The following is a 22,811-nucleotide window of genomic DNA, read 5'->3' on the forward strand; positions in this document are numbered from 1 at the left end:
GAGTTCGTTGTGCCAAACGCACAGAAAGATTTTACTTACCAAATGCGATAAATATACAGTCTTCACACATTCAAGCGTTCTAAAAGATTATCCACGAATCCTAAATTTAGCATGGTTAATGAAATACAATTATTAATTCCACTCATAGGGGAAATTCTCCATATGTGTGGCTCGTGGATACAGTATTACTCGCGCAAACAAAGTTGACACTCGGTGCGCTGGCTGAGTGGAGCGACTGTAAACGGAAAATGCCTTTACGGTCGCTCCCGTCGGCCACCGCACCGAGTGTCAACTTTGTTTGCTCGCGAATTTCGCTCACAGTGCCTCAGAGCTCGAAAATTAAATTCCGATGGAGAAAATTGCCATGCATAAGTAATACAAACGTCAAAAGAAACGTTGCATCAACTCAAGGAAACTTTTGCATAATCTGAAAAGAAGCTTGCATTACATTTGTGTGCCATAAACACATTCTTCCTCGACTTGTGTTGACATGGTACGAAACACCTACTCCTTTGAGCGGTGTAAGCTTGTAGCCGGCCGATGTGGCCGTGTGGTTTTAGGCGCTTCAGTCTGGAACCGCGTGACCGCTACGGTCGCAGTTTCGAATCCTGCCTCGTGCATGGATATGTGTGATGTCCTTAGGTTAGTTAGGTTTAAGTAGTTCTAAGTTCTAGGAGGCTGATGACCACAGATGTTAAGTCCCATAGTGCTCAGAGCCATTTGAACCATTTGTAAACTTGTAAATAATCACTTTATCGCAAGTATACTCATTTAACTGATTGTTGGTTAGAGAGTCACATGTGTTCGTTCGTTCGTTCAGAAAACAGTGCAGGGCTTTAGTAAACAAGGTCTGGGCGGGCCAAAAGGAAGTTTGACCGCCCACGGATGGTTGTTTCATGTCAACAAGAGAAGTTGTATGGCGAATAGCTGCGAGCTAGAATGATGAGGTACGCTCAATGGTACGACTGCGGTCGGACCGGTGTCTGAACTTCTAACCCACAGAAACCTTCACTAGACTGCCACGATGATACAAATGACGTTGTGAGAGCTAGCGGGAAGCGTGTGTCCAACCAAACTGTGCGAAACAGACTCCAGAACTCTTCTCTGTTTTCTGAACGGCCAGGAGAGAACCGATCCTTACGGCGAGACACGAAACTGAACCATAGAGATGGACACAAAATTATCAAGAACGCACTATGGAAACTTGGCGCAAAGTTCTCTTCACAGATGAATGCCTCATATGTGTGATGACCATAGCCATCGTGTGTTGAGGGAACCTGATAATGCTGTGCGGCAGAGACATCCTTTCTGTCGACTACAGCAACGTGGCGATTCCGTGATGAGGCAGCATCGTGTCGGAGGCGACGGACGTCTTTGTTGTCCATTCACGGCAAACTCAGTGTTCCACAATTCGTGGATAATATCCTCCGACCAGTAGTTGAACATTAGTCAAGGTTAAGAAAGGTGCTTAGACGCATCCACATGTAGAACACGGCACGCCCATTGGTTGCGGGTGTGCGCTTGTACAGGGCACGGCAGCGTTCATGGTAGTATATTAAAAACACACCGTCAGGCAGTAACTGTAATTTATTTATTACCTCTCATATCAATTAATAGTTAAAGGTATGCCATTTACTAATGTGTAAGTCATTGTCCATTGCGTGGATTACTTTTTGAATATGACTCCTGTCAAATGATGCCCCTCTGCTCAACACATTCATCTAGGCGGCCTTGGAAGCTCTCCATAACTCGGCGTAACGTATTCCCTGGAACATTGCCGACGGAAGTTCTCGTGTCATAGTGTGGTGTGGAGTTGCTTCCTTTGGGATTATTGGCGCTTACTCCTTTGAGGTCCTCCCCCGGTAACTGGGTGATTGCCGGCACGGTAGCTAAGCGTGTTCGGTCAGACAGATGGTTGGCCTCTGTAATAAAAAAAAACTGAGTGGGTGGATCAACAAACAAACTTGTCCGGATGCCATGTGACGTCCGCAGCGACCAAAACACAACGATAAACAACGAACAAAATGCAAAATACATAAAATAAATAAAAAATAAAAAGTCGTCAGCGCGACAGAATGTCAGTTCTAGGGGGCCCAGGTTCGATTCTCGGCTGGGTCGGAGATTGTCTACGCTCAGGGACTGGGAGTTGTGTTGTCCTACTCGTCATCATTTCATCTCTATCGACGCGCAAGTCGCCGAAGTGGCGTCATATCGAAAGACTTGCATCCGGCGAACGGTCTACCCGACGGGAGGCCCTAGTCACACGACGTTTACATTTTACTTCTTTGAGGATGACAGCGGTGTGGCTGTAACTGTAACCACTGAGCGCTACCTAAAGATGCTGCAAGACTTCGTTCTTCCCCAGTTATGTATGGTCGATGTGGATGTGGAACAATTATGGTTTCAACAAGACGGAGCGACCTCGCATACAGCCAGAATTTGCATGGATTTCTTGCGACAGACATTTCCCAGTAGAGTAATTTCCCGCTTTGGTGACATTTTGTGGCCGCCTCGCTCACCTGACGTTTCATGTGCAGACTTTTTCCTTTGGGGCTACCTGAAGCGTTGTGCCACCATTCGTGAGTTTAAGGATCGCATCAGAACTGCCGTCGGCAATGTCCCAGGGAATACGTTACGCCTATTTTCACCAACTGCGACATGGTCGCGTATACAAACAGTGATCCAATACTGTCAAATGTTTTTTATTTCAGTCTTTGATAACAATATGAATTCTGTAGACGGTGACCGGTTTCAGTCCGTAATGACCATCCTCAGATCTTTTTTACACCTTGTCCTAAAGTGATAAGGCCCCGATTATGGCCTTATCACTTTAGGACAAGGTGTAAAAAAGATCTGAGGATGGTCATTAAGGACTGAAACCGATCACTGTCTAAAGAATTCATATTGAGATCAAAGACTGAAATAAAAAACATTTGACGTTATGCCGGGTTATGGAAAGCTTCCAATGAAGCCTAGATGAATGTGTTGTGCAGAGGGTCATCATTTGACAGGAGTCATATTCAAAAAGTAATCCACGCAATGGACAATGACTTCCACATTAGTAAATGGCATACGTTTAACTATTAATTGATATAAGAGGTAATAAATAAATTACAGTTACTGCCTAATGGTGTGTTTTTAATATCCTACTATGAACGCTGCCGCTCCCTGAACATGAGGCGTGACACTAGCGCCACCGAAAGTTTCCCTGGTGCTGCTGGCTACGTTGACCTTCAGTTTGATTTCGACTTGCTAAGAGGCACGCGTGGATTGTGGCAGTCATTATATGAACATTGTGTAAAGCATGTATTGCTATTCTGATATTTATTATTAAGATCAAGTACCTTCAATGCAGCTACGTTTGAATTCAAATAATTAATTTCTGTTAAGTTTGAACTGTTTATTGCAATTTCTTTTTGTACTGACTGTTCACCAGCAACTATGTACTTTTTTCTTTTTTGTAGCCTTAGTAGGCTAGGCCTGAAAATGAACCATTTGGTTCGAAACTAGTTGCCAAACACGTGTATTGCAACTGTTGACAATTTCGTTAGTAAACGTTTTGTGAAACGTTACTGTAACGTTGTACTGTGAAAAAAGAAATGGTCGTCAGTGAGAGATGTGCCGCTGTGTGCAGGCAAGTACCTGTGGGCGGGCCCGCTGCAGCGGTCGTACACGCTGATGTTCGCGGTGAACGCGTGCCTGATGCTGGCGGCCGTGGTGTACGCGGCGGTGGCGCTGCGCTCGAGGACTGCGCCGGGCCACGCACCGCTGCCCCGGCGCGCCGACGCCTGCTGCGCCGACTTCTGGGACTGGCGCGCCGCCAGGGACACCCTGGCCACGCTGGCGAGGCGGCGGCCGCGCCGGCGCAGGGCCATCCTCTGCCTCATCGTCATCGCCGTCGCCTTCTACACTTTCCAGAGGGGTCAGTATACGGCCGCGCGCGGCTCCCAGCAAGTAAAACAGCCCTCACACGGTGTAAAAGTCCTCACTCCTCTCTTCTTATCAAATGTCTTTTCTCGTGTATTACTGTGGCTGTAGGACTCAAGAATGGGAGATTTACGATTCGTTGCTAAAATGACGTGATCGTGTGCGTAATACGTATCCGTGTCTCTTATGCGAGGGATAATTGGAAAGTAATTCAAAATAATTTTTTTCTGCCCCGATATTGCTGCTGCAATGTTGAAATTTCACGACGGTATACACTACTGGCCATTAAAACTGCTACAACAAGAAGAAATCCAGATGATAAATGGGTATTCATTGGACAAATATATTACACTAGAACTGATATGTGATTACATTTTCATGCAATTTGGGTGCATAGATCCTGAGAAATCAGTACCCACAACAACCACCTCTGGCCGTAATGACGGTCTTGATACGCCTGGGCATTGAGTCAAACAGAGCTTGGATTGCGTGTACAGGTACAGCTACCCATTCAGCTTCAACACAATACCATAGTTCATCAAGAGTAGTGACTGGCGTATTGTGACGAGCCAGTTGCTCGGCCACCATTGACCAGACGTTTTCAGTTGGTGAGAGATCTGGAGAATGTGCTAGCCAGGGGAGCAGTCGAACATTTTCTGTATCCAGACAGGCCCGTACAGGACCTGCAACATGCGGTCGTGCATTATCCTGCTGAAATGTAGAGTTTCCCAGGGATCGAGTGAAGGGTAGAGCCACGGGTCGCAACACATCTGAAACGTAACGTCCACTGTTCAAAGTGCCGTCAATGCGAACAAGAGGTGACCGAGACGTGTAACCAATGGCACCCCATACCATCGCACCGGGTGATACGCCAGTATGGCGATGACGAATACACGCTTCCAATGTGCGTTCACCGCGATGTCGCCAAACACGGATCCGACCATCATGATGATGTAAACAGAACCTGGTTTCATACGAAAAAATGACGTTTTGGCATTCGTGCGCCCAGGTCCGTCGTTGAGTACACCATCGCAGGCGCTCCTGTATGTGATGTAGCGTCAAGGGTAACCGCAGCCATGGTCTCCGAGCTGATAGTCCATGCTGCTGCAAACGCCACGAACTGTTCGTGCAGATGGTTGTTGTCTTGCAAACGTCCCCATCTGTTGACTCAGGGTCGAGACGTGGCTGCACGATCCGTTACAACCATGCGGATAAGATGCCTGTCATCTCGACTGCTAGTGATACGAGGCCGTTGGGATCCAGCACGGGGTTCCGTATTACCCTCCTGAACCCACCGATTCCATATTCTGCTAACAGTCATTGGATCTCGACCAACACGAGCAGCAATGTCGCGATACGATAAACGGCAATCGCGATAGGCTACAGTCCGACCTTTATCAACGTTTCAAAACTGATGGTACGCATTTCTCCTCCTTACACGAGGCATCCCAACAACGTTTCATCAGGCAACGCTGGTCTACTGCTGTTTGTGTATGAGAAATCGGTTGGAAACTTTCCTCATGTCAGCACGTTGTAGGTGTCGCCACCGGCGTCAACCTTGTGTGAATGCACTGAAAAGCTAATCATTTGCATAACACAGCATCTTCTTCCTATCGGTTAAATTTCGCGTCTGTAGCACGTCGTCTTCGTGGTGTAGCAACTTTAATGGCCAGTATTGTACACTGTTCAGCCAGAACATTATGACCACCTACTTAATAGGCGGTATGTTTACCTGTGGCATGGATAACAGTAGCGATGCATCGTAGAGTGGAAGCCATGAAACCTTGGTAGGTCGTTGGAGGCAGTTGGCACCACATCTGCGCACACAATTCCCGAAAATTCAGCTCTGACACCATGTTCAATCACATCCCAGATGTGTTCGATCGGGTGTAGATCTGGCGAGTGGGGGGCCAACACGTCAATTGGAACTCGCCACTGTGTTCCTCGAACCACTTCATCACACATCTGGCCTTGTGAGTTGGCGCATTACCCTGCTGAAAAATGCCACTGCTGTCGGGTAACATGATAGCCACGAAGGGCCGTGAAGTGGTGAACGGGGTTTGCAAACGTTGTACAATACTCCTTGGCCATTACGTAGCACTGCATGAGCTCCACTGGACACATGAACGCCCACGTGGATGTTCCCCAGAGCATAATGGAGCCGCAGCCAGCATGTTTGCACCATACACGTGCGGAAGATCTGTTCCCCCAGAAGATGGCGCATTCGCGCCCTCCCATCGCCATTATGAAGAAGGTACTAGTATTCATCAGACTATGTAACACTCTGGCACTGCACAAACGTGCAGTGCCGATGGTCACGTGCCCTTTCCAGTCGTAGTTGCCGACGTCATGGTGTCAACATTGGCACATCCATGTGTCGTTGGCTGCAGAGGCCCATCATTGGGAGTGTTTGGTGCACTGTGTGTACCCTGCCCAGCATTAAAGTCAGATGTTAGTTTTGCCACTGCTGATCGCCTGTCCTGTTTTATCAGTCTGCCCAGGCTACGGCATCTGACATCTCTATTGACTGGTAGCTGCCCAACCTCACGACGTCTGGATGTGCTTTCCCCTTCCCTCATCACAGCATTCCTCGAACGCACGACAAGTCATCCAGTTTCCAAAATGCTCGTGCCGAACCTCTGGGTCATACTCTCTGTCCTTGGTCAAACTCTGATAGATAGCGCGCCTTCCCCATTATACGCATGGACAGCACACTCACTGATACTATATGCAATGTGCGTGCGTCTGACTCGCAATCATTCCTTGCCAGGTGACGCTGCTATCGCCTGGATGGGTCTATATCAGTAGTAGGTCGATGGCATAATGTTCTTGCTTGCCAGTGTAATTTGAAGTTTGCGAAACAGAGCGTATTTTGTTTACATGTGCGGCTCCTCAGCTGCATGAACTACGAAACAAATATGGCGCGTATGTTACTGTTGTCAACTTGTGAAGAACAACGAAGTGTCGTTCGATACTTGTAGTCCAAAGAGCGTAAACCGTGTGAAATTCAGAGGGACATACGTGACGTGTATGGGGACGACTGTATGGACCGTAGCAATGTCTCCAGATGGTGTGCATTCTTCCAAGAGGGCCGTGTGAACCTTAGTAATTCGTCACGCTCCGGACGGCCGGTAACAACTGCAAACCTGCAGGATGTCGGAACCATTGAAGTAGCAATTTCGAACGACCACAGCGCGCAACTACAAACCTTATCGCAACAGTTCAACATTCCCTATGGTGCAGTGTACGAAATTGTTTTGACACGTTGAAATTTCGTAAAGTTACTGTTCGTTGGGTGCCCAAGGCAATCACAAGGGTCAGCGAATGATGAAAAGCTTGGATCACTTAATGCATTACGCCGCAGGAGGGCATGACTTTCTGAACAAGTCGTCACTGATGAGTCGTGATCATACCACTACATGCTCAAAACCAACCAGGCCTCCATGGAGTGGAAACATTCTGGTTGCTCAAAACGAAAAAAAATTGACAGTGACTCAGTCAGTTTTCTGGGAGATGCATGGTGTTTTATTAGTGTACTTTGCTGAACACTGGACAACTGTGAATGCTGCAGCCTACAATAAATCTTTAATCAACTTCTGTTGCGCCTTTCGTGACAAACGCCAAAACATTAATGGTGACAGTGTCAAACTTCTCCATGACAATGCTCGCCCCCCATGTTGCTGCACCTGTCGAACAAATCACCAAATTTGGTTGAGAGGTGCTCCAGAATCAACCACACAGTCCAGACCTTGCTCTTTCAGACTCTCTTCCGTTTGGTTCTATGAAGAAATTCCTGGCCAGCCAAAACTTTGCGATGGATGTGTAAGTGAAATCACAGTCCGCAGATGGCTGTACTCCAACGAAACATACTTCTACAAACAGTGCACATTGAAACTGGCGCCACAATGGGAGGGATGTGTTAAGAATGTTGGTGACTACGTAGAAAAGTAGGGGAAATATGTAAGTTCATTTGTGATTATTGTGTTTTGTTATTTATTAAATTTTTTGTAGTAAAATTATTGTGTGTTACTGTGGTGTGCGTAATGTAAGACCTTCGGTACACACACCATCAGATTATTTGACTTGTCGCTGTAACGAAGTAGGCGAGTGTCAGCAATATGTCTCGTGGTCTTATCATGGCGTGTTTATCTTCTGCCATTAGGTCAGACACTTAGAATAGCAGATTGATGGTGACCAACTTTAAACAGAACTTGATTAATTTTCACACACATTTATTAAAATAATAAAAAGCATAGACATTATGTAACTTGATTCTGGATGCTGTGTACAATTGGCAATCTGAAGTTCCTTTGGTCTTGGTACGTTAATCTTATTCTCACATATCTCTGATACTTGACAAAAGTGTCTATACATTTATCTTCATGGCTATGTACAGGAATATGGTAATCTTATTAGGCGCAGACTGAAACTTGACAATAGACTGGTACAGACTAATGCAGACTGGTGCAGACAAATGCAAACTGACTAATCGGAGGTCTGTACACTCGTTATAATACCTCGCGCATTCAGGTATCACTGCGCGAGTGTGATCCGCGAGGAGAAAAGGTTCTACGTTTGCAGCAATCTCATTGGCTGCGTTATATATTAATACACGGATCGGCGGAAGCAGAATTTGGTCCGTCTCTAAGGCAGCGCCATCTCGTAGTGCGGAGACGGACGAGCGCTGCGCCTACGCTGTTGTGCTTAGCGGGGCGCGCTCTAGTGGGAAAGTTGTGTACGCGCTGACTACGCGGAACTATGTACACAACAGTTACTTTCCGATCTTCCCTCGTATGTTGCAAATATGGAAGATCTTTCATTAAAGAATGAAAGATGTCACTTTGAAATTGTTGTGAACTACTTCGTACACAATGGTAAGAAGAAATGGGTACAGTGTGGTTCAGCAGCTTTCATCCTAGGGAAGCTGGACACGAGCAAAAATGATTATCGCCACTTAACTGGTTAACTTGTAGCTTTCTCCAAGTGCTGCAAAGAAATTTTACAGAAGAACAAACAGCAACGAAGTCTAGCTATTAGAAGAAGCGGCTAGGTATTAGAACTACGAACAACTTAAATTGGAAGGAACACACAGAAAACGTTGTGGGGAAGGCTAACCAAAGAGTGCGTTTTATTGGCAGGATACTTAGAAAATGTAACAGATCTACTAAGGAGACTGCCTACACTACGCTTGTCCATCCTCTTGTACAATACTGCTGCCCGGTGTGGAATCCCTACTAGATAGGACTGCCGGAGTACATCGAAAAAGTTCAAAGAAGGGCAGCATGTTTTGTAATATCGCGAAATATGGGGGAGAGTGTCACAGAAATGATAGAGGATTTGGGCTGGACATCATTAAAAGAAAGGCAGTTTTCGTTGCGACGGAATCTTCTCACGCAATTCCAATCACCAACTTTCTCCTCCGAATGCGAAAATATTTTGACACCGAGCTACATAGGGAGAAACTATCACCACGATAAAATTAGAGGAAATCGAAGCTCGTACGGAAAGATATAGGTGTTCGTTCTTTTCGCGCGCTATACGAGATTGGAATAGTAGAGAATTGTGAAGGTGGTTCGATGAACCCTTTGCCAGGCACTTGAATGTGATTTGCAGAGTATCCATGAAGATGTAGATGTAGAAGCGGCTGACGAGTGTCGTGCAATGTGAGGCTCCCGCTACTTAAGCACGAGCGTAATGCCGAAAGCTGACTGAGACTGTGCAATACAGCGGCTGAGACTGGGCTACGCAGCTGCCGCTGGCCATCCTCTATCACGGCGACAGAGGGCGCGCAGTCGGAGCCGCCGAAGGCGTGGCCACTGGGCACGCATCAGTGGATCTGCCGGGTCCCCACGCGACCGCTATCCACATCTGTCGGAAATGTGCATGTCCATTGCCACCTGTGACACGCCGATGGGGGTGGTATCGATCTGTGATACCTCAGAGGTAATGACATACAATATCAATTACTTTTGGTTTATCGTTCCTATTGCAGGAACACACTTCCCCAACAATGCCTTCTGTAACAGTTATATTTGGTTCAATTCACACTGAAGCAACCGTTGCCACGTTGTATTTTCAAATTGAACTGGTGAAATGATCGTATGGCAGTTGGCCGGGAGGCCCCATGCGGGGAAGTTCGGCCGCCGTTTTGCAAGTCCTTTTAAGTTGACGCCACTTCGGCGACTTGCGCGTCAATGATGATGAAATGATGATGAACACACACAACACCCAGTCATCACGAGGCAGAGAAAATCCCTGACCCCGCCGGGAAACGAACGTGGGACCCCGTGAGCTACCGCAAGATCACGAGCTGCGGACATTGAACTGGTAATCAGTGGTCATGGAAATGTCTTAATTTATGTTCTGCTATCTCTATGTTTCTCCATTGTTGTTGTTGTTGTGGTCTTCAGTCCTGAGACTGGTTTGATGCAGCTCTCCATGCTACTCTATCCTGTGCAAGCTTTTTCATCTCCCAGTACCTACTGCAACCTACATCCTTCTGAATCTGCTTAGTGTATTCATCTCTTGGTCTCCCTCTACGATTTTTACCCTCCACGCTGCCCTCCAATACTAAATTGGTGATCCCTTGATGCCTCAGAACATGTCCTACCAACCGATCCCTTCTTCTGGTCAAGTTGTGCCACAAACTTCTCTTCTCCCCAATCCTATTCAATACTTCCTCATTAGTTATGTGATCTACCCATCTAATCTTCAGCATTCTTCTGTAGCACCACATTTCGAAAGCTTCTATTCTCTTCTTGTCCAAACTATTTATCGTCCATGTTTCACTTCCATACATGGCTACACTCCATACGAATACTTTCAGAAATGACTTCCTGACACTTAAATCAATACTGGATGTTAACAAATTTCTCTTCTTCAGAAACGCTTTCCTTGCCATTGCCAGCCTACATTTTATATCCTCTCTACTTCGACCATCATCAGTTATTTTGCTCCCCAAATAGCAAAACTCCTTTACTACTTCAAGTGCCTCATTTCCTAATCTAATTCCCTCAGCATCACCTGACTTAATTAGACTACATTCCATTATCCTTGTTTTGCTTTTGTTGATGTTCATCTTATATCCTCCTTTCAAGACACTGTCCATTCCATTCAACTGCTCTTCCAAGTCCTTTGCTGTCTCTGACAGAATTACAATGTCATCGGCGAACCTCAAAGTTTTTATTTCTTCTCCATGAATTTTAATACCTACTCCGAATTTTTCTTTTGTTTCCTTTACTGCTTGCTCAATATACAGATTGAACAACATCGGGGAGAGGCTACAACCCTGTCTTACTCCCTTCCCAACCACTGCTTCCCTTTCATGTCCCTCGACTCTTATAACTGCCATCTGGTTTCTGTACAAATTGTAAATAGCCTTTCGCTCCCTGTATTTTACCCCTGCCACCTTTAGAATTTGAAAGAGAGTATTCCAGTCAACATTGTCAAAAGCTTTCTCTAAGTCTACAAATGCTAGAAACGTAGGTTTGCCTTTCCTTAATCTTTCTTCTAAGATAAGTCGTAAGGTCAGTATTGCCTCACGTGTTCCAGTGTTTCTACGGAATCCAAACTGATCTTCCCCGAGGTTGGCTTCTACTAGTTTTTCCATTCGTCTGTAAAGAATTCGTGTTAATATTTTGCAGCTGTGACTTATTAAGCTGATAGTTCGGTAATTTTCACATCTGTCAACACCTGCTTTCTTTGGGATTGGAATTATTATATTCTTCTTGAAGTCTGAGGGTATTTCGCCTGTTTCATACATCTTGCTCACCAGATGGTAGAGTTTTGTCAGGACTGGCTCTCCCACAGCCGTCATTAGTTCCACTGGAATATTGTCTACTCCGGGGGCCTTGTTTCGACTCAGGTCTTTCAGTGCTCTGTCAAACTCTTCACGCAGTATCGTATCTCCCATTTCATCTTCATCTACATCCTCTTCCATTTCCATAATGTTGTCCTCAAGTACATCGCCCTATGACCATTCTCAAACGTGACATCATAAGTTTCTTAATTAATCCTTCAGGACTTCCCGCGAAATAACTTAGTTAATTTTCATCTGCAAACCTACGCAACACTTTTGACTGTTAATTCCACTTTCTACCAAATTCTGCGCATTACTTATCCGAGGAGCAACAGCACGCGACCGCTCCACGCGTAAGCTCAGCACCGACTCTTCTCCCCACGCCAAGACGGCGCGTGATCACTAGGACTGAGACGTTATTTTCATTATACAGCAAGACAATGCTTTCACAGAGAAAAGGCGCGCTCGGCTCCCAAAGTTCCCGAATCCATCGTCTGTAAGGAGTACAATATATATATACAGGGTGTTTCGAAAACGACCGGTATATTTGAAACGGCAATAAAAACTAAACGAGCAGCGATAGAAATACACCGTTTGTTGCAATATGCTTGGGACAACAGTACATTTTCAGGCGGACAAACTTTCGAAATTACAGTAGTTACAATTTTCAACAACAGATGGCGCTGCAAGTGATGTGAAAGATATAGAAGACAACGCAGTCTGTGGGTGCGCCATTCTGTACGTCGTCTTTCTGCTGTAAGCGTGTGCTGTTCACAACGTGCTAGTGTGCTGTAGACAACATTGTTTATTCCTTAGAACAGAGGATTTTTCTGGTGTTGGAATTCCACCGCCTAGAACACAGTGTTGTTGCAAAAAGACGAAGTTTTCAACGGAGGTTTAATGTAACCAAAGGACCGAAAAGCGATACAACAAAGGATCTGTTTGAAAAATTTCAACGGACTGGGAACGTGACGGATGAACGTGCTGGAAAGGTAGGGCGACCGCGTACGGCAACCACAGAGGGCAACGCGCAGCTAGTGCAGCAGGTGATCCAACAGCGGCCTCGGGTTTCCGTTCGCCGTGTTGCAGCTGCGGTCCAAATGACGCCAACGTCCACGTATCGTCTCATGCGCCAGAGTTTACACCTCTATCCATACAAAATTCAAACGCGGCAACCCCTCAGCGCCGCTACCATTGTTGCACGAGAGACATTCGCCAACGATATAGTGCACAGGATTGATGACGGCGATATGCATGTGGGCAGCATTTGGTTTACTGACGAAGCTTATTTTTACCTGGACGGCTTCGTCAATAAACAGAACTGGCGCATATGGGGAGCCGAATAGCCCCATGTTGCAGTCCCATCGTCCCTGCATCGTCAAAAAGTACTGGTCTGGGCCGCCATTTCTTCCAAAGGAATCATTGGCCCATTTTTCAGATCCGAAACGATTACTGCATCACGCTATCTGGACATTCTTCGTGAATTTGTGGCGGTACAAACTGCCTTAGACGACACTGCGAACACCTCGTGGTTTATGCAAGATGGTGCCCGGCCACATCGCACGGCCGACGTCTTTAATTTCCTGAATGAATATTTCGATGATCGTGTGATTGCTTTGGGCTATCCGAAACATACAGGAGGCGGCGTGGATTGGCCTCCCTATTCGCCAGACATGAACCCCTGTGTCTTCTTTCTGTGGGGACACGTGAAAGGCCAGGTGTACCGCCAGAATCCAGAAACAATTGAACAGCTGAAGCAGTACATCTCATCTGCAAGTGAAGCCATTCCGCCAGACACGTTGTCAAAGGTTTCGGGTAATTTCATTCAGAGACTACGCCATATTATTGCTACGCATGGTGGATATGTGGAAAATATCGTACTATAGTGTTTCCCAGACCGCAGCGCCATCTGTTGTTGAAAATTGTAACTACTGTAATGTCGAAAGTTTGTCTGCCTGAAAATATACTGTTGTCCCAAGCATATTGCAACAAACGGTGTATTTCTATCGCTGCTCGTTTAGTTTTTATTGCCGTTTCAAATATACCGGTCATTTTTGAAACACACTGTATATATATAGCAGCACTCCTTACAACGCGCAATAACACTGGCAAGCCGTCAGTATATTGACCGTCACGGGCACGCACTGACGTATTGTCAGTACTAGAAACATTGACGAGTGGTACTGATGGCTCCAAATATATCCTCAGTATTGTAAATACGTAGTGATCGTGTGACCTCGAGTGTAGACTATGGGACAATATTCGCCATTCAGATGTTGTGAGATTTTCATGAGCCAGCCACATGGCATTAAGAACGCCGCACTGTTTACGTTTTCAGTTCGTTTTTGTGATTCATTTTCTCATATAGTTTCTTAACACAAAACAGTTTTAATAGGTCTGTACAACGTTCGTTATTGTATTTACCACTTTAAGATGGTCGATGGAGACTCTACAATGGCTTTTCTTTCTTTGTTAATTTGAAAGTATATTAGAGTTACACAGCAGTGTGGAGAAACACTTATACTTCGAAAAATGCGCAAAAAGCTGGTTCAAGTCCAATACCTAAACATATTCCTGCAGGGCAGATAAAATTGCTTTACAGGCTTCTGTAAAGAGTTTGCCTATTTTGTTGCCGGCCGAAGTGGCCGTGCGGTTAAAGGCGCTGCAGTCTGGAACCGCAAGACCGCTACGGTCGCAGGTTCGAATCCTGCCTCGGGCATGGATGTTTGTGATGTCCTTAGGTTAGTTAGGTTTAACTAGTTCTAAGTTCTAGGGGACTAATGACCTCAGCAGTTGAGTCCCATAGTGCTCAGAGCCATTTGAACCTATTTTGTTTGCTAATCTTACTGAACCAAGTTCAGGCATTCAACTGACCTGCTTGTCACTAGAAATCTCAGTTACTCCTAGTCTCTCCTCACCTGTGATTGCCTCTATCGTCACTGTATTTTTCCTCTCTGTTTTACGTCGTATCAGCTACAGCTAATATAATCGTGAAACATTTTCGTTCGACATCTTAATCTTATAAATTCGTTTTTCCAGCTGACAATATTGACGGTATTATGGATGATCAATTTTCAGAATGCTACAGTATATTCAAATCTTGTCGAATTAGTACTATGAACAAATATTGAGCGTGCCCGGGTTCTTTAAGAAGGCGAGTACCTGCGGTGCGTTCTGCGCAGAGGACAAACGTCGCTTGGTTGCCATCTTGCACAGTGAACATGAGAGAAGACAGACAAGTAACCAATCCCTATGCTAAACAGATAATAATAAAAATACAAATAAAACATTTCTTTTACTTACCATATGTGACTGAAGCAGGAAAGTGTAAATATCGCACTTCACATTTTGTAACACTATACCTGGCACGTCGATACAACATGTGGAGGTAACGTCTAATACAACTTTACCCCTAAAGCTTCCATTTTTGAACGATTATCTGTCCCACATAATAGACATTAAACAAGACACTCCAACTTCCCGTCATTACTCGACGTATTGGGTGTGCAGGCGTATGTTTAACTGTGTAAAAAAAAAAAGTATTTAATTACAGTCTGAGGCAATTTATTTTTTTCCTAAATAGCTAAAGGTACTAAAACCACACATGATAGTTGACTTTTATTGTATCCAGTAACATGGCAAGGATCAATCAAAAAATTGGAAGATTGTCGGGTCTCTGAAGTGAATGTTGTCTCCATTTGATCTCAGATCATTCTGAGGCTGTTGTGCTGCTCATCTTCAACGCGGTTTCAGGCAGTTGCCTGCACTCTTCTGTGTAGTGATGGCTGGATAAACGTTTCTGCCTCAGTTACGCTGTACACAAACAAGAATAATAGAAAATATATGTCCACATTAGAACACATAGATAAATTTCAACAATGCACCTATAAATCTAACGAATAGGCATCCTCTTTAGACAAATGCGCACATTCCCACATTAATAAAAAAACAAATACTTGGGATCATGCGTGTCGGTAGTTTCTGTCATGTTTCTCTGAGATCTGCTATATGTCATAAATTCAATATTGCACTTTACTTTACCCTGTGAAAGAATTTCATTACTATCAATGAAATCAGGGAGAAAAGCTCGTTCATTTATCAACACCCATGCATAAACGAATAGCTGTAACCAAAAAGACCCACATAAAGTCTACATCTAGACCTCCATGGATACTTTGCAAATCACATTTAAGTGCCTGGCAGATGGTTCATCGAACCACCTTCACAATGATTCTCTATTACTTGAATCCCGTACAGCGCGCAGGAAAAACAAACATCTATATCTTTCTGTGCGTGCTCCGATTTCCCTTATTTAATTGTGATGATCGTTTCTCCCTATGTAGGTCGGCGTCAACAAAATATTTTCGCATTCAGATGAGAAAATTGGTGATTGAAATTTCCTGAGAGGTTTCTGCCGCAACGAAAAACGCCTTTAGGTTTCTGCCGCAACGAAAAACGCCTTTGTTTTAATGGCGTCCACCCCACATCCTGTATCATTTCAGTGACACTCTCTCTCCTATTTTGCGATAATACAAAACGTGCTCACCTTCTTTGAATTTTTTCATATGCTCCGTCAATCCTATCCAGTAAGGATCCCACACCGCGCAGCAGTATTCTAAAAGAGCACAGGCAAGCGAAGTGTAGGCAGTTTCCTTAGTAGAACTTTTACATTTTCTAAGTGTCCTGCCAATAAAACGCAGTCTTTGGTTTGCCTTCCCCACAACATTTTCTATGTGTTCTTTCCAGTTTAAGTTGTTCGTAATTGTAATTCCTAGGTATTTACTTGAATCTACTGCCTTTAGATTTGACTGGTTTATAGTGTAATCGAAGTTCAACGGATTCCTTTTAGCACTTATGTGTATGACCTCACACTTTTCGTTATTTAAGGTCAATTGCCAATTTTGCACCATACATATATCTCTTCTAAATAGTTTAGAAAATTGTTTTGATCTTCTGATGACTTTACTAGTCGATAAACGACAGCATCATCTGCAAACAATGTTAAGACGGCTGCTCAGATTGTCTCCTAAATCATTTATGTAGATAAGGAACAGCAAAGGGTCTATAACACTACCTTGGTGAACGCCAGAAATCACTTCTGTTTTGCTCGATTACTTTCCATCAGTTACTACGAACCGTGACTTATCGAGGAGTTTTGGGAAGTACTGGAAGAAACTACAACTGCTGTTCCCAACCACCGTATTAAAATTTTGATGGAAGGCTTCAATGCACGAATTGGCAAGGGAAAGAAATTCAGAACAGCTGTAGGATTGTACCCTGCTCGGCAAAGGACTAATAGAGAGACTAATCGACTTTTCTGAAACATTTGACTTGAAACTGAGGTCAACATATTTTTGACAAGTCCTAAGAAGAAGACAAATTGAAGATATCCAGATCCTTATCTTGGAGAATTTCAAGTAGATCATACAGCCTCCTCAAAGAGAAATAAAAATGATTAAATGTAAAAGTTAAAAAAAAAGAGTCATCGACTCTTATCACCACCTGTCGTTAATTTAAGTTAAATTCCAGTCAAATAGAATCAAACTGAGAATAAGCAGAAATTCATGAATTGACCAGAATTTCGTATAGAAAATTCGAACGTTTTTCGAGCAAACATCCTAAGCCAAAGATCTTCCACCTGGCCAGAACTTAAAGCTACTCTTTTACGAGCTTCCCAAAGTATTGGTACAATCCTCCCCCCCCCCCCCCCCCCACCCCCCACACCCCCCAAAGAAACGTAAACATAGGTGCTGGAATAATATCTGTTATGAGACCATAGAACAAAGACCTAAAGCCTGGAAAGACTGGAATTCCCCATAAAACCACATAAAGGTGTGATAGATTCTTTGCAGTCAAAAAGCATACTTAAAATATCATTCGATCTGTAAAACACCACTATGGTAACACCAGAGTAGCAGAAAGAGAACAACAGTTCAAGACAAATAACACATGGAATTTTTATAGAATTTTTGGGGAAGGAATGTCAGCATATCAAGCACCTAGTCTCTGTTTTATAGGACCAGATGGAACTTTGGAAATAAATAAAAAAAATGTTGTCCAATTTATATTAGAAAAGCCAGAGCGAAACGCAGAATCAGAACCCCGAAAATTAGAAGAAGTTGACAAAGCAATAAGTGAAATTAAAGACAATAAAGCTCTAGGGGGAGATGTAAAAAGTAGGTGATAAAAGCCTCACGCAAATTCATTAAAGAATGGCAGTGTGCTATGGTCCACCCATTACACAAGAAAGGGGATAAACTGATGTAAATAACTATAAAGGGATTTCATTGATGCCAGTTGCTTCACAAATCACCCTTAAAAAGCGGAGCATTTAATTCGTGAGTATCAAGCAGGTAGGAAATGGTAGGTCTTGTGTGAAACAAATTCTCAATTTCAAGACGGTCTTACGAATCGTCAAGGGCAAACGAGTGGGGATTGCCTCCGTAGACTTCAAAAAAGCATGTGATTCAATACATAGGTTTACACGGTTTAAGAAACTAGAAGAGTTTAATGTGAGTAGAAAGACGAGACAGATGATTAAACAAACATAAACTGATACCATCTCGAAAGTTGAATTCCAAGCCGAAACGTCTGAATCTTTTATTATAAAAACAGGGGTCGAAAAGGGAACGGACTGTCCCCATTACTGTTCAGTCTTGTACTAGATAAAGTAATTAAGACATTGCAGATGAAAGTGGACTGAAAGTTTCTTATGCAAAAACCCAATACATGGCAGGTGGACAACCCACATTAACACAGTTTGGCAAAATATCACAGGTATATACATTTAAATACGCAGGAGAAATTATACAACCCTCTGGATTAAATCGAAAAGGAAACGAAGAGACAATAATTACAAAAAGCTTATAAAATTACATGAAATAGGAGCAAAGTCAATATTTCGTAATGAAAAATTAGAACTTTACGTGCCAGTAGTCCAACCTGATGCGTTACATACATCAGAGACTGTACTCATTGGAGGCAGATCATTAACTAAATACATAGAAAATAAAGAAAGGAAAATACCGAGAAAAAATTTTAACCGATTTGTATTGATGGAATCTGGATGAGACAGCAGCCTAACAGTTATATCAAAATTTGCAGAAAATCTCGGACACTTTCAGGAAAAGGTTACCTTGACGCTGCATCACAGACAGGAGCGCCTACGATGGTGTACTCAATGACGAACCTGGGTGCACGAATGGCAAAACGTCATTTTTTCGGATGAATCCAGGTTCTGTTTACGGCATCGTGATGGTCGCATCCGTGTTTGGCGACATCGCGGTGAACGCACATTGGAAGCGCTTATTCGTCATCGACATACTGGCGTATCACCCGGCGTGATGGTAAGGGGTGCCATTGGTTACACGTCTCGGTCACCTCTTGTTCGCATTGACGGCACCTTGAACAGTGGAAGTTACGTTTCAGATGTGTTGCGACCCGTGGCTCTACCCTTCACTCGATCCCTGCGAAACCCTACATTTCAGCAGGATAATGCACGACCGCATGTTGCAGGTCCTGTACGGGCCTTTCTGGATACAGAAAATGTTCGACTGCTGCCCTGGCTAGCACATTCTCCAGATCTCTCACCAACTGAAAACGTCTGGTCAATGGTGGCCGAGCAACTGGCTCGTCACAATACGCCAGTCACTACTCTTGATGAACTGTGGTATTGTGTTGAATCTGCATGGGCAGCTGTACCTGTACATGCAATCCAGGCGTATCAAGGCCGTTATTACGGCCAGAGGTGGTTGTTGTGGGTACTGATTTCTCAGGATCTATGCACCCAAATTGCGTGAAAATGTAATCACATGTCAGTTCTAGTGTAATATATTTGTCCAATGAATACCCATTTATCATCTGAATTTCTTCTTGGTGTAGCAATTTTAATGGCCAGTAGTGTATAATAGAAACTAGAACACATGTAATCTAGAAACACACATCTGAATTTTTAATATAATCAGTTGTTTTTGCATCCTCAGGCACCGATAAGTGGTGCGAAACCGGTTGCAGATTTAATAAAAGTCATTGATACAGCTAGTGCGGAATTCTCTTTCGAAAAATGTCGAAGTCTGGCTGTGGTTGCCCGCCCTACAAAACAACATATAATCAGTTGTGTCGTTCGTTGCCGTTAGAAAATCGTGGGAAGTACCACGACAGGTCCTCTTGGGACATTCTGTAACTGTGTGACGAACGGTTTGCCTGGCTGCTTCACAATCGTAGTTTGGAGATCGAGCCTTACCCCATCTGTGAAGAAAGTCTATGTTTTCGGCATCATTGGTGCATATACTGTTAAAAAGTCTCCATGTTCTGTGTGATTGGCAAAAGGCAGGGAGTTTCTTTCTTATGCAGGGCAAATTATGGCAATGTGGAGGGCAAGCTTGATCGAAGCCGATTTCTTTCTAGGATAACAGCATCTTGATGGACAGAGAGTTGTGGATTACTTTGTATGCGTTTAAACTCACGGAGTAGAGGTGCTTTTCATCGGAATCCGTGGCGCGGAATGTGCCTCAGTATGGACGTACTTTCGACAGGGTTTGATGTTAATGTACCACTGACAAGTCTATTGTGTTGTTCAGCTATGCGTCTAGAGTTTATGCTTGTACGCTATTGAGCTATACAGGAAGACCATGCTCTGCAATATAGTAGACAAGTCCAGATGCTGAAGCACGCAGAGTTTCAACAGTGGAACCCCAGACTGTGTCGCACAACTTATGTAGGATGTTGTTCCTAGTTCGTACTTTCGCAGCGGTGTTTTCCAGGTGCTTCTTGTAGGACAGTGTTCGGTCCAATGTAACCCCTAGATATTTTTTGTGCTGATTATATTGGAGTAATCGGTCATCAAAATAGACTTGGAGCTGTCTAATCGCACTTCTGTTGCACGAATGAAAGCAAGCTCTCTCTGTCTTGGTGGGGTCTGGTTTCAGTCTCCATCTACGAAAGTATGTTCACGCTATTGCTAGATCATCTACATCTACATTTATACTCCGCAAGCCACCCAACGGTGTGTGGCGGAGGGTTTCGCTTTCTTCAAAATTTCGATGTCCCACTGCCGACACCCAGTCATCGGCGTATCCGAACTAGCGAGATCTAGTTTCAGGTTTCAGGCATATCGGAGATGTACAGATTAAAAAGCAGTGAGGTTGAGAACAGATACTTGAGGTAGTCCATCATTTAACGTCTTTGAAGAGCTCTGATCCGGAATGACCTTCCAGCAAGCACGCTATTAATAAGTTGTGCTGCTTTTCTACGTGGGATTATTTGAATGTATTTTTAGAGAAGACCGTGTCTCCATATTGCAAGTTGCCGAGAATCTATAAATGCAGTTAACGTTTTAAATTCTTTTGAAAGCCTGCTTCTGTATGTAGATTGTGAGTGACATTATCTGGTCCGTACAGCTTCGTTCTGGACGAAAACCAGTTTCTTCAACAGGAATTTTCTCAAGTGTTATAGCCGAGATTCTTCTATAGATGCCTCTTTCAAGAAGATTGTATATTGAGCTAAGAAGGGCTATCGGATGCTAGCTTTTTGGATCGTTGCTTGCTTTCTCGGCTGAAGGGTAGCAATGACATTGGACTTTGTCATTCCGTTCGAGATTGTCATCATGACATCAGTGAAAAACTCTGCTAGCCATTTTTGGCATATTTACGACAGTTCAGGAGTAATGCCCTTCCCTCTTTAACTTCATTGTGTGCCATTGTTATTTCCTCGAGCTAAATGACTGGGAAAAACAGTCTGGTAGTGGCTAGATGTCTTCAAGGCCGTGAATTCATGTTTTATATGGATGGTGTGTACCGCGTCCTGTGGAGTTCTTGAACTAGTCACAACGTGATTCGCAGTCCTATCTGGTTCAAGGACACTTCATCTCTTGCATCCTTAGGATTTCCGCCTAATTTTTTTAAAGTTCTCAGAATTTTCTGCTAGATCTTTTGAAGTCCAGGTTCAGGACAGTTTCTCTCCATTTCTTGCGTCGAGTCATGTGTAGTGTACGTCTCAGATCGTCAGCTATCTCTCCGTCCCCTCCTTGGAGGAACTCCTTGTATAGTTCTTCACAATGAGCATTCCATCCTGGTATATACTCCTTCTGAGCCCTCTAGGGGTGGTCTCCTTTAATGTTTCAGTCACTGCTCTTGTGGACCTTTGTTAGCTTTCGATAGTGGGTGGCATCAAGCCTCAGTGTTTGTCTAGGTTGTTGGCTTCTTAAAATGCCATCTTGGCGGAGGACAGGACCTGATCAGGGGGCTGCTTACTCTTGTTTCTATTAGAGCTGGTCGATGTTGGATGTGTGGGACGTTTTGAAGTATTCTGCGGATCGTGTACGACGCACAAATCAGAATTGTATTCGAGATTCCAAGCTACTAATTTAAAACATCCCTTCTCTTTTGCATCACATTACTGAAATAGATTATTACCATCGGCCCAGCTTGCTAAGTTCCCCAAATGGAGCGCTGGGTGGGGTTGTAGCGGCAGAGTTTCAGGTGTCCGTTCGGTGGCGCGGGTTATATATGTTACTGAAAGTTATTCCTCCCACTTTGACAGCGACTTCAAGAGTGATGTTAGTGACGGAAGTCTTAAGCAGGTCGATATGTTCCATGGAGGAGCGAACATACGTAGCGACCCCTAAGTACTGTGATATGTGGCTCCTAACAATCACATCCTGGTATTTTCCCTCTTTTGGTGATGTGATGTAACAAATTTTCCAAAGCACTATCAGAGGAGTGCTTCAGAAGTTGTATGGGACACCTTATCAGAAAATAAATTTGAGTTAACATTAACAGATTTCTTTATTCCCCCTAAAATATTATTTGTTTCTTTTTTTATGACCTTACAGTGCCATAAACTTTGTATGTGAATATTTTTCTAAATAGAATATTAACTTTTAATGTGAATAAATTGTTCAGGTATGTCTATTTCTATGTGTTTTATCCTTAAAATGGTGTTTTTCCGATAAGTTGCGACAGATTATGCTCCGTTTTACGCTTTCCAGATCTAACAAAAATGTTCACTCTTTACTGGCATTTTGTGATGTAGCACTGTTTCTTTTTTCCAATAGACATACGGAAGCGCAGCTAAATAATAATCAATT

At 43.9% G+C, this 22,811-nt stretch overlaps 1 protein-coding gene across 1 annotated transcript in view; it reads left to right on the forward strand.

Annotated features, from left to right (window-relative positions):
* LOC126473754 (proton-coupled folate transporter) overlaps positions 1–22,811 on the forward strand; it is a 298,864-nt gene that overhangs the window by 184,053 nt on the left and 92,000 nt on the right. Inside the window, exon 5 of the mRNA XM_050101010.1 lies at positions 3,635–3,922. Coding sequence (XP_049956967.1) covers positions 3,635–3,922 — 288 coding nt within the window. The remainder of the gene's footprint in view (positions 1–3,634; positions 3,923–22,811) is intronic.

Source organism: Schistocerca serialis, chromosome 4, assembly GCF_023864345.2.
Source record: "Schistocerca serialis cubense isolate TAMUIC-IGC-003099 chromosome 4, iqSchSeri2.2, whole genome shotgun sequence".
Lineage (NCBI taxonomy): Eukaryota > Metazoa > Arthropoda > Insecta > Orthoptera > Acrididae > Schistocerca > Schistocerca serialis.